The 13,099-nt window shown below is 32.8% G+C and overlaps 1 protein-coding gene across 1 annotated transcript; it reads right to left on the bottom strand.

Moving 5' to 3' along the window:
- Positions 1-838: 838 nt before the first annotated feature.
- LOC106143005 (sodium/hydrogen exchanger 9B1) lies at positions 839-12,793 on the bottom strand. The gene is made up of 11 exons (XM_013344965.2): positions 12,661-12,793; positions 12,434-12,497; positions 11,950-12,053; positions 10,371-10,608; positions 9,604-9,773; positions 7,548-7,762; positions 6,959-7,130; positions 4,433-4,587; positions 3,879-4,043; positions 1,997-2,180; positions 839-925 (listed from the first exon to the last, which is right to left on the bottom strand). Exons 1-11 carry the CDS (start codon positions 12,683-12,685, stop codon positions 846-848), a joined length of 1,572 nt encoding a protein of 523 aa, XP_013200419.2. The 5' UTR covers positions 12,686-12,793; the 3' UTR covers positions 839-845.
- Between the last annotated feature and the right edge of the window lie 306 nt (positions 12,794-13,099).

The following is a 13,099-nucleotide window of genomic DNA, read 5'->3' as shown; positions in this document are numbered from 1 at the left end:
CAGACATATGAATTGTATAATGGAAGGCACTTCAATTTACCCAAAGTAATTGCGATTAAGTACTCGTATCATATCCTTGGCATATCTAAAGCTTGGCGCTGGATAGTATTTTATCCTCTTGACTTCACATCAAATGCCCTAAACATACATGTATCCGATAGCGGGCGTATTCATTTGGGTCCGTTTAGGTTAGGGTTATCTGATAACCAAAACACAAACGAGCGAGCTAAGCGGGCTGGGATTCGAGAACTATCAACGGAGTTCAGTATCTTTCAGTCGTCAGTCGTGCGCTCTCTTTACATGGGCAATTGTGTGGTCGCAAGATAAACATGAATTCACCCACTACATGCCTCATACTGTTACCCGTGTTAGACAAGACTTTCTGGCAGACTAATTAATTTTTTTTGTGATCATTTATTACTTTATAATTGGAAAATCATTAGATTTTATTACTAATGTTTGGTGCTTCTACCATATTTTCTGTTCCAGTATTAATCATGTTATCTTAGGCCTGTCTAAATAACGTAACCGCGATGATATTCTATGTAGGTATATTGACTTCAAGAATCCGTTATGCCAGGCTCATATTCCTTTATTGAAATAAATTGACTATCACGTATCCCATACTGGCGTTCAATTGTAAATCATTATTTTTTATCAATTGGACCACAGAATTGTTTATAGGTCCTGGCGTAATTGTATGAAACTTATTAGCTCTGAGATATTTATCTGAATAAGTCTTTTTCGTCAAGTCGATCTGATTTCGTGTATTGTTTTCTCGAATGTGAAAAAAATAAACAAGAAATCTTTATAAAATATATTTAATCGTTATACATCATAATTATTTAAATTTCTAGAGAGCTTGTTTTATCTCTAACACTATTTGAAGATGCCGGCGGTGATAAGGTTTGTGTACGGTAAAACTCTGAAACAAAAAATATTGTCAGTTCATCCATTCTTATCTTGTTAGAACATCGTGGAGGTAAAGCTACCTCTAAAAATGTGAGCTGCTATTTATGAGCCATTTTACAGCACATGATCCCTTACTGCGCTGAGTTAGAGTGTAAATTGGTCATGTTCGGAAAAAGAATATACAATTATTTAAACGTATAATGCTAAATTTTACACATAGGTAAAGTGGTTCGGTGTCAATAAAATATGAGAAGGTAACTTTATATAAAATAATAAGTAAAATAAATAACTGAGAGATAACAAAATGCGGTTCCGACAACAAATGAACAGCAGCAAGAAACGACTCCCCATTTTTTCAAGAACGAATATTATGACTACGCGTATAATATCGTAAGAAAAACATAGAAAATATATGTAACATCATATACTTTATATTTAAACTAGCTTCAATTTAAATTATAAATTTAATTTTAATTATTAATTAAATTTAAATGATACTTAACTACGGAAGTGGTCGTACTCATATTATGTAATGAATTTATAATAAAATTTTCCTCTATTCAGCTTATAGTATTGGTGTGTGTGGTGTGTATAGCTACGGGATCTATGCGGTCAAGGATCAGGCTCAGCAGCATTAATCATAGATAAAAGAGGGAAACCGGGACAAACACCCGGAGTGAAGGATTCTTTGGCATCCGCCTTATATTACGTTATAGTTCTGTCATGTATTCATATTATCCTTAAGATAAATCATTTATTTAACTAACAGCGTTATCGATTAAGTTATAACGATGATATCATATTTATTTCTACTAGGCATCAAGCCTAGTAGAAATAAATAATTGCCACTTTTTATCTCCTCTTTTTCTTGAACATAAAGATTGGGGATAAGATTATTTAATGGGGATTAAAATAAATGTAAAAATAGTTTTAAAAGTCATAAAATTCCCATAGAAGACCTAATTATTTCTATTCAGAATTATTTAACCAACAACATTTGATGCAAAGTCGTCATATTGTGGCCATGAACCACTTGATCACAGTGGTCAAGGTTTTAAATGTTTAATATAAAAAGTATAGATACCTTCAGGTGCAACCTTTGATTCCGAGAGAAGAATAGGTCCCAAAAATGTAGTTAATGAAGAGCCCAGTGTAGATGTGATAAGAATTGCAATGACTATAATATTTGAATGTTGAGATGCAATTTGTTTGTCAAATGAAGTAGCGTCACTCCATAATGAATCCATTGCCACGCGTACTAGTACGGCCTGAAAAAGGTTTGAATTAATTATTTATTAAGCACTAAAATATTTAAAATTAACTTATCTCTTCGACTACGTTAGCGTGATTGAACTATTGCAGGCTTCATTAATATATTTCCTATAGTTTAGCTGGGACATTATGACTATGTCTTCAATTTTTATAGCTCATTCAAAAATGCTCATAAGGCAGAACAACTTTTGATGAGGTGTCATTTTTACATTTATGTTTTATTTATTTGGTTTGTGTGGCTGGTTATCTGGCAGGGGTTTTAGGTTAGACGTGATTATATATATGTATGTATGTTTGAGGTTCCAAAATCATTTATAGTAAACATGGTGTCCAAGCTCAATACTAACATAGTTTCATTCGTATTTGTCCCGTTGTTCGGAAGATTAGTGTGTACAGACAAACAGAGGTTTATTACTGTTTCTTCTATTGCTTGATTTTGGTTTTGTGTAAAAATATTCAATGAATAATATATTTTTTTACTGTTTTCTTACATGTAGAAAAAAATGAGTATCACGTTGGTAAATTAAACGAAAATATTTGGCGTCTGGTAGACCCATAAGGTGAAATGGTGTAAAAGATTTTTAATGAGTGGCAGACCATTGCCTGTTAAGAATTATTTATTGACCAACTTGGAATAACTGACTTCACATATCTAGAGTATCTACATACGCTTCTAATCTCAAAAGAAGATGTATTATTATTGCAGTCTTCCTTTAGGTGGCGCAGTAATATGTCTGTCAGTAGCATCGAATAAGATATGATAGGGTTTCGCAAAAACCATTTCCTGCTCCGTAGTCTCACCCTTCTGTACGTTACACAATATTAAAATGGTAGTTAGATAAGATGCTTTTTTTAATAACAGTGATATTAGATCCTTTGAGTCAATTAAGGAAAGTATACAAATTATTTCTCATATTGAGTTATTGGTTGAAAAAAAAGTATATAAATTATTTCTCATATTGATGTCTCTATAAATACTGGTGTGATACAGAACAGGTTGTATTATTTGTTTTTTTATGGAGACAATATATAGACGTGAATAACGATAGGTACACCAATGTCTTTTGCTGTCACTGATAGTTTATGGTCGAAAATAAAATAAAATAACATGTGCCTGATACTCTGTGGTTGTCCTGTTATAAAACTATCAATTATTTAAGTTTTAATTCAGTCAATAGAAGGCCTTTGGCTGTCAGTGGGCGGGCCTATATATTCATCATCAACAATGATTAATTGCCTTAGCGTGTAAAGAGTCCGTCCGCTCAAACATTGGCATGAGCATTATCGTTAATTTGGAAAATATTAAGGAATTCTATTATTTGGGTAATTTGGGATTGTTGCATATTTAATAAAAAATAAAAGAGTGTGATAAAATGACAAAGAAATAATAAACTGTATTATTGAAAATCAACGTAACGAAAGAAAAAAACGAATCTGGCAATGGATGTAAATCTAATGGCGACATACCTATCCAGTTAGTGATACTACAGGCATATCAACAGGTGTTTGGTTGTCCGTCATGTGCTGTCATGTAGCATTACCTATTATTAAAGGTTGATAAATATTCCTATGAAATGGTATTATGAAACCAGCTTATTCCCTTAAATGAATTCAATGATGTACGAGTATATATTAGATCATGCACATACTTGTATGGAAAAGCTTTAAAAATAACGAATTCAATAAAAACTCACCTCGACAATGGCCTTTGGTATCCATGTGACGGCAATAAACAGACTTTCTTTAATTGACATCTTGTTACAAATACCGATAAGGAATGCCGTAATTAGCCGTAGAATCAGCGCGGAGAAGATACAAGCAACCATCAAACTAATTTCTTTTGCCGATGTGTAAGAAATCTAAAAAAGTTTAATTTGTTATTTAGGCATTTACAACGATCTAATAAAATTTATAGTCTCCCTTTTATACAATTCACGCGGGTGGAGCCGCGAGCGTTCTTTAGTGATGTAATATGATTAAATCTCGTCAAAGTAGAGAAATTAAAAATTAACAAATATAACGATTAAGTATTTATTCTGTGGTAATATATTGTTGGCTACTAAAATTAAAAAAAAACTAATTGTGTTGTCGATTAGTTCAATACACATGTTTAAGAAAAAATGTCATTACTAGCATCAAATACAGTCAGTGCTGTTAAGAATTCCAGGGCGACATCAATAGTAGAGTTAGGTTTAAGGAAAATTTCAGCATTGTGCATGTTTTCTTAAAGATGGAAAAGTTGGCTTACTTCTAAGAAGTAACCGCTGTAAGTGAAGAGCATTGGCTCGAAGATCCTCCACAGGAGTTTGTAGACCTCGGCCACGGGGTTGTCGTTGATGGCCCACCCCCTGCGAGACCAGCGCGTCGCTGCTGTGCCCGCGCACACCATGATCGCTACTCCAGCTAAAACAAGAATATTAGATTTCTGTCTACCCCGTTAGCAATTAGCTCATGTGTGTAACCTGTTGACATTTTTTATTTATTTATATAAATACATGCTCATTTCTTTATTAACATCCATGTCATGGACAAGATAATGTTATTGACTTCGAAAATTTACGTGGCTATTTTATAATACGTCAGACGATTACGTTCATTTATTAGACGGCGGGAACTGCATAGCACAAATTCTGGAGAATGACTAAAGCCGGCATACGGATTACTGAATTGAATAAAGTATGCAGTTTCATTCATTAGAGTTTGATATCAGTCTATTATTTGGATTTTTTTAAACCAGCTAATAAAAAATTGAGCAATTTTTTGCACAGTAACATATTGGAAAAATTTTACGTTACGACACTTTGAGTGAGATAAGATAAAGCAATTGGTCTAATTGATACGAAGGCTAATTAAAAGCAACAATTAGTGGGATTCATAACTCGACCAATTGCTTTCATCAACAAGAGCAATTAGTTTAGCCTTAGATGTAAAAATTAATGCTAAGATAAAAAGACAAATCTAAATCAAAAATATAAAGCGTTCTTAATCAAAATCAAAAATATTTTTATTTTCTCTCAAATATCAAGTAGTAAATGCAATAGGTAAGAATATGAATATGAGAGACTGGTGTCTGAACTAGGCAGATGCCTGTATCTCAGAAAACCAGCCTAATTAATATTCATACACATATCTTAACGTTTCTATAATCCATTGCATTTTTATTACTCCTTGGTAATAAGTACTTCGTACTTACATAAGTGAATATTATTACTTACATAAATATACATATGTTTACTGTTATGGATATTACTTGTGCTAATTATTTTATTTATTTATTGGGAACTAAATCTATAATGTATTAATCGATAATGCAACATAAAAAGTATCTACATAACAAATATTTAAATAGAAAAGAAAACATTCTCCTTGAAAATATGTATATGCTCTCGAAATCTGAAGAAAATCCCTACGTTTGCGTAACGTAAAATGACGTAGTTTGTTGTGTCAAAACGAGGCTTAATGTTAACTTGAGTAGAGTAAGCCGACTGTTTAAACATTTTAAAATGTTATGTCTGTATTTTTTATTATATATTTAGACTATGGCGGCACTTTAGAATAGAACCACTCCATATTTTTCCAATTGATGTCCTAGAAGGCGACAAAGGGATAGGCTAATAAACTTGGGATTCCTCTTGTAGGCGATGGGCTGGATGATCGAGAACCGATTATATTAAATTATGTATGGTACCATACTGCATTAAATGCTTTACGTTTTGATTTCTTTAATACTTAAATGTATGTAGACATTGATGTATATTATCGATGACAGTATTCAATAAATATAAGTTTCTAATTATCGCTTTTAAAATACCTATTTTATGTACGTGTACTTCTGTCGCGACTTCATAATTAGTTAGATCAAATCAAGAAAGCACTGTTTCTGTATTAATGAATTTACTGTTTACAAACTTGATTTATATTGATTTGGTCTTGTATCATAATGCCACGTGTAATTAAGGATTATAATAACGCTACTGTAGAACTCTGTGATAAGATAGTACAAAATATACTCTTGAGATAATATGACTTACATTTTCACTCAGAGATGTTATATTGACTACACAACATGAGGTCATAATGTATAATATGAGTTATAGTACAAAAAAGATCCGGCACCAGCACCAGTACAAAAAAGAATAGGACCACTCCATCTCTTCCTTATGGATGTCGTAAAAGGTGACTAAGGGATATGCTTACAAACTTGGGATTTCTTTTTTTAAAGCGATGGGCTAGCGACAGTTTCACTATTTGGATCTCAATTCTATCATTAAGCCAAATAGCTGAGCGTGGCCTATCAGTCTTTTCAAGACTGTTGGCTCTGTCTACCCCACAAGGGATATAGACGTGACCATATGTATGTATGTAGCAGTAATAGATGTAAATTATCTGCCTACCCCTCCGGGAAAGAGGCGTGATTTTATGTATGTATATGTAGATGTTAATTCAAGCTTATGGATTTTGATACATACATACATATAGGATTGAAAGGCAAGGAAAGATTGAAAAGCTACGTTTAGCTGTTTGCCTTAAGATGGAATAGAGAATAGCGACAGGTTGCCCATCGCTTACGAGAAGAAGAATAAATATTGATAAAATAACTTTAATCTAACCATAGTCGTTTTTACAAGTAGTCTATGAAGTCGTCAATTAGTGTGATATTACTCCAAAACCAATTATGTTATCCAGTTGAAAAATGCCTTTGAGATTATTGGCTCCATCTATCCCGTCAGGACGGACGAAATAAAGAAGTGATAAATTTGTGTGTTCTACTCACAAGTTCCTCCCCATCCAAAATAAGCACTTCCATATGAGATCAACAGTCCCCCACAAAATATCAGGAGACTGCGTATAGTTGGTGCGTAAAAGTCACTGTGGTCTGGGACATAGTCGATCAGAATACCCCAAAGGATTCCAAGGACGATTCCCAAGAACATTGCTAGAACTGCCTGCCAAAAAAGTTAGTTTGTATTAATTAAAAATCTGTAGAATATCTTATATAAGCATGTATGGGAATGATTAGTTCAGCGTTTTCTGCTCCAGCGTAAGCGAATCATTGATGTTATTAAGCAAAACCCTTGTAATCATAGCAAGTTGGCAAACTTCACGATTAAATCAAGTAGTTAATAAAAGATATTTTAATTTCATAAGCAAGGACAACTGGGGAGATATTAGTTTAATTTATAAGTTAACTTCTATAAACTCAACCTTTCCAAAAAAATATATATAAAAAAATAGAGTAAGTCGAACCAATATTCAACTCAATTAACATAAATGCGTCGTGAGAAGCTCAAACATTCTATAATATGTTAAATAGTGAATCTTAACAAAACAAACATATTTCTAAACTAAGTGTTCAAAATAACCTTCACAATTTTGTACGGAAGTAATGCGGGGAAAAATATTGCGCTATTGATAACTCCGAACATGCCCTCCGTGAACGCGGTGTCGAGACCGCCGGCGTTGCCAACCAGCTGGGCGATTTGTTGCTTAGTGCCCAGACCCCGGGCACTTAGAGCGTTCACTGTGGGCACTACCACTGCAGGTGAAACCGACGCCAATATCGCTCCAAGATGTAGTCCTTCAAACAAATTAAACGTTTAATATATTTCTAGGGCATATTAATTTTTTTTTCCATTTCTATCATTGCGCAATAATGAATAAAAATTTTGAATTTGCATTTTAAATGCATGAACTTTAGTAGTATGTATACTTCTCTGTATTTCGTGTATATTTATTGTATTCATAATTATCGTCATATCAGCCATAGGACATCCACTGCTCAACAATGTGCATTCGTCCACGATTTATATTAAAGAGATCTATCTATATTTGTAAATTGACGTCAGGTGAAAATGCTTCAGTGTAGTATGTTCTGCAGCCTCTTCTACACATGCGCTTTGGAAGCGCTAGTAGATATATTTAGATTTAAGTGATGTGACGTAAAAAAGTGAAATCTTGTTTCCAATTTTGAAAAAAGATCTATTCTTTAGGCTTCCTCACAGGCCATACATATATTTATTTTGATATGTACTTACATATTAGTGTTTATATATATATATGGACATGATAAATGAATTACACGACAACAAACAAATCTTTCATATGACCTATGTGTTTTATTATTGTCATATTCATATAAACCTATTAATAGCATGGTAAGACTAAGACAAAGGGATAGGCTTATAAACTTGGGATTCTTCTTTTAGGCGACAGGCTAGCAAACATGTCACTATTTGAATCTCAATTATTTCACTAAGTCAAACAGCTAAACGTGGCATATCAGTCTTTTTAAGATTATTGGCTCTGTCTATCCCGCTAGGCATATAGACGTGATTTTATTTATGTATGTATGTAATAGCATGGTAAATTTTGACGATATTTAATTGTTTATGAATGAAAAAAATTGTCAAAGCGGTTATTAACATTAGAATCACGTGAATGAGTGGGTAAAAATAATTTTGGAGCAACACATGTAATGTATTTTTCATTCTAACAAGCACATATAAATGGAAACATGATAATCCGTCGCGTCCCTTTGAAATTTAAAAATGGAAGTATGAATAGGATATAAAGAGAAAATACTAAGTGGGTATCATTTAAATTATCTATGGCACTGTATGCTGTCTGGTTCCCGGTGCTCATTAAAACAGGATTATACTCCCTCTTTAGGTATAACTTTTAGTTGACATTAGTAAGCGTCGAGTAAGAGATCAAATAATAAAATTTTAAGAGGTAAAACTTGCGGGTCACTGGCGGCCAATCGTTAAACTGCCAAATAAGATAAACAATATACTATTAAGTAGGATATATACCTAATAATATAATACTACTTAACAGTATAAATGCGAAAGTTTGTAAGTATGTCAGGATGTCAGAATGGATGTTTGTTACTCTTTCACGCAAAAAAATTCTGAACCGATTACGATGAAATTTGGTATGTAGGTAGCTGAAGATCCAGAATAACAAATAGGCTACTTTTTTATCCCGGAGTTCCCGCGTGATTGATTCCATGTGGACGGAGTCGCGGGTGGCCTCTAGTATATATATATATATACAAATACAACTTGCCAGATATATATGTATGTATATATTATCCATACAAATGCAACTTGCATACTTGCAAAGTAATATTCTCATGTGTATAAGAAGGCGAAAAACATTTCAAATTTTCGCTAAATAAACATACATACATATAATCACGTAATTATCCCTAATGGAGTTTACTGCCTCATAAACACGAAAGGCCACGTTCAGCTGCATTGCTCAATGATGTCATTGAGATCATGTAATTTATTCATAAAATAAGTATACCAACTTCAATTGTTACTTAGCTTCATTTGAACGAGGCTTAAAAACGCTTTTCTTTAGCAAACATAAATACTTTGTTTGAATTATTTGAATACAGGAAATGTTTCTTACCCCAATACCAAGGAAAATCAAGGAGTAAGTGGCTGAAAAAAACAGTTGAAGTACACTCCACAATCCATGGTAAAGTTGCCAAAGAGAATACTTTGATCGAGTTCTTTCTTATGTAGTCCCAGTTCCAAGTGAGTGGACCCTTTGTCAATATAATAACAGGATAAATACGCCTAGAACAAAGTAAAGAAATATTTTGGTGGTACTATAACTTCATAAGAGATTTCAAAGTCAGTATTTTATACTAACAACATAAAAAAAATTATAACACAAACGTCATAATGTTTATGGCACAGTTTTAATTAATATGTTGTAAATTACTGATAAACTTATTTGACCTTTAAACGTGTCTGGCCAGACAGCCAGAGTATGAGTAAAATAGGCCCAATACCGTAACTGCGGAAGAAGAGAGATATGGGACTTAAAACAACCTTTATAATTTTAAAGAAAATAATCCATCTATGAGTATAAATAGCACTGAAAATGTCTACTAGGTTTTTGCGCCTACTCGATATTTCATACAAATTTTTGTGAACTACGAAAGAGGTAAAAGTATTTTTTTTTGTGAAGTGTGAAGTACAATAAGTCTTCTGATGAAACTGTCTTCTTTTAAACAAAGCGACTGCCGTCAGATCTTGCAGGGGAACCTGAATTAAACCGGGTAATATTTACACATCCAGTTACTCATCGCAAGCAATCTATTACGTTATCTTAAAAATTGCCCTTACCTATATATAATAACAACATAATAAACTGTGATAAATACATACCGTAAATGGAAATCAATAGAATTTGCGATTGGGTCTTCTAAGTAACTCGCAGGACCGAAGCTTCTATAAAGAGCTCCCGTTAAGGTCATGCCCACTACAGGATTTATTGTACTATATCGTTCTAAAGTGTGGCCACAGACATAGCCGGCTATGGCTACTCCGGCCATATGGAATGCGAAACCTCCTGGAAGGACTACATCCTTGAGCGCAAGCCATGATGTGCCCCATATTGTTAACCCTGAAATAAAAGATACATATTTTTTTATTTCTTCTTATTCCTATTAGAAATCAAATCAGATAACTGACATTTTATAACTGAAATACTCCTAATACTGGATAGATATTAGTTTAAAATATTAAGGTATAGGTAATTCGTTATCTTATTGAGTTATTGAACAACTACTGTGTTATCAAATACTTTTCCTGGCTGTGTCATATGCACTATTGAATACAGGTTGTTATTAACATGTGAGCAAAATGTTATCCGCATATGCTAACGATCATGCATCTTCAATTGTTTTATTAATTGAAACACCAGTGGCGCGTAGGAAAGTCATAACATTATAGGAATGGTATGTATTCGGTATATGACTTGAATATTCTCATACGTAATTTTTTTAAGAACAGTTTTTTCTGTCAATGTCAAGAAATCTTTACCTCACTTTATTCACTCTTCTTATCTTTACTACGCTTGATAAGAAGTCAGTACTAAAAAGTAACGTTAGCCTATTGATTTATTTAAGATCGAGAGGTCAATGGTTAAGTTTACGAAAATCTGTTACTGTTAACAAATCAGCTGTCTAAGAATATGTTTCTCTTTACCCACTGTAAGAGTATAACCAAGCGGCTTTGCCTGCGTCGGAAGTACCCTTGCCTTCCTCCGTACTATACGTACCTATGAAAATTTTATGGACATCCAAAAATTATCAGTAGTTGTCAGCCTTAGAGTCATTCGGGATAAATATGTGACAAAAGAAAAGCCATGTATTCGTTACATTAGACAAAGCTAATGGAAGACGACTTTTTCATGCGAACGGCAGAGCTACTGATAAATGATAATGGAAATTTAATTAACTTTTCTTAGGAATAATACTTTATTATTTTGGAGCATCTTTTTAATATAGACTGTATAAAATTTCAAACGATTGAGATAAGAATGAATGACTATTACGTAACTTTCTCCAGTAAAACAAGATAAAAAAAATACATAAATTCAGCTACAAAAACTTATTCCATTATACGCTAAAATACTAAAATTTTTCTTGTTGCATTTTCGGCAAAACAATAAGTGCTTACATTTTTGACAACAATCGTAGGACATTTATTACTGTTTAAAAATTTCTCAAAACGAGGAAGGTTCGGGCAAGTGTATATATAAAATATGTATATAACTAAAATTATTGGACATTTTTATCTCTATAGCCAAAATTTGGAAAAATTATATTACAGAGTTATACTTAGTTAAATGCAGCCGCCCTTATGAATGCAACAATATAAATCCGATTGTATTTGTATCTATTACCAGACTATATATTATTTAAAGTCAAAATGAAGTGATTACAAAGTGAAAATTATTTACCACATAATAAAACTCCAAAATACTGCTTCCATTCATGAAGGGAAGGTATTGCTTTCTTTATCCTGCTCTTAAGTACTTTGTGTTCATAAGTCTGTGGTATATTCCTGTAAATGAATAAATACCTCATTTTTATTTCATATACTTTGTTTTTTTCGGTTAATGACAATTTAAAGATAATCAAGACTATTAATTATTATAAAATACTTAGTTATCAGTTATTTTCTAATTAATATTTCATTTCGTTACTGCTAACATATGGTTATTTTGTAAAATAAAATGTTTTATTCATAAAAAAAAATTATGACCTGGCTTTATTAAATAGGTATATATGGTGGTATAAGACTGCTAATTATTGGGAAAGAATAATCTTTTTTTCAATCTACATTTTATGTCAGGCTTATGCTAAGCTTCGCCGTCATTATGAGTGAATTGAAGAAAAAAATCCCCATGAAAAACAATTTGCAAAAAAATATTACTTACTCACGTTTTGTTGGGACCTATTTCGAAAGTAGTCACATTGTATGTCCGAGTATCGGTGTTGTTTCGCTCTGAAATCACACACATGTTTAACATTTTTCGGGGTTTCATGCACTTGCCTAAACAACAGTATTTATTTAGCATAACATATTTTATGTGATGAAGTTTCAATTCACTGGCGCTTGTAAAAACTTGAATATTGTTTGTTAACACTATTTAACACATTCTACTCACCATTTTCACATGTCGTTCCTATCATTTTATTTTACAGTTTTCAGTATCGAGTGCTGTATTGAACTGAATTGCTTTGTTTTAGTGTAACGTGTGGACTGTCGGTCCGTCGCGGAGTGCGCATTCTGCTTGAGTATTGTCGTTGATTGAATCAAAAGCTGCCGTCGCGTCGGCCGCTCTCGTGTCCCTGACGTTATATTTTGTAAAGTCGTCGCATGCGCACTCGCTTTAATATCAATTATAGAATACTCATCAATCATAACGTAGTACTATATTGATGAAGAAACTTGACACGCCATTCAATTAGGCTTGACGATGATACGTTATGTAGTTCTAACAACCCCGGATATTACTTTCATTTTTATATGAAAACGTTATTTTTGCACAACTGCCGAGTAAATCATATTTTCTTATATAACTGTTTTTAGATTCGAAATGGAAG

This window comes from Amyelois transitella, chromosome 2 (assembly GCF_032362555.1).
Source record: "Amyelois transitella isolate CPQ chromosome 2, ilAmyTran1.1, whole genome shotgun sequence".
NCBI classification, from domain to species: domain Eukaryota; kingdom Metazoa; phylum Arthropoda; class Insecta; order Lepidoptera; family Pyralidae; genus Amyelois; species Amyelois transitella.
The sequence above is the reverse complement of the archived record's forward strand: the minus strand, read 5'-3'. Positions and strand labels throughout refer to the sequence as shown.

Bases quoted from the DNA above. Each gene is read 5' to 3' on its own strand.
- LOC106143005 (XM_013344965.2), bottom strand. From the start codon at position 12,685: ATGATAGGAACGACATGTGAAAATG. The intron at 12,054-12,433 runs GTGAGTAAGTAA...ATTCATTTACAG, and splicing joins GAAATAGGTCCCAACAAAAC to GAATATACCACAGACTTATG. The intron at 9,774-10,370 runs GTATGTATTTAT...ACTTTGTTCTAG, and splicing joins TCTATTGATTTCCATTTACG to GCGTATTTATCCTGTTATTA.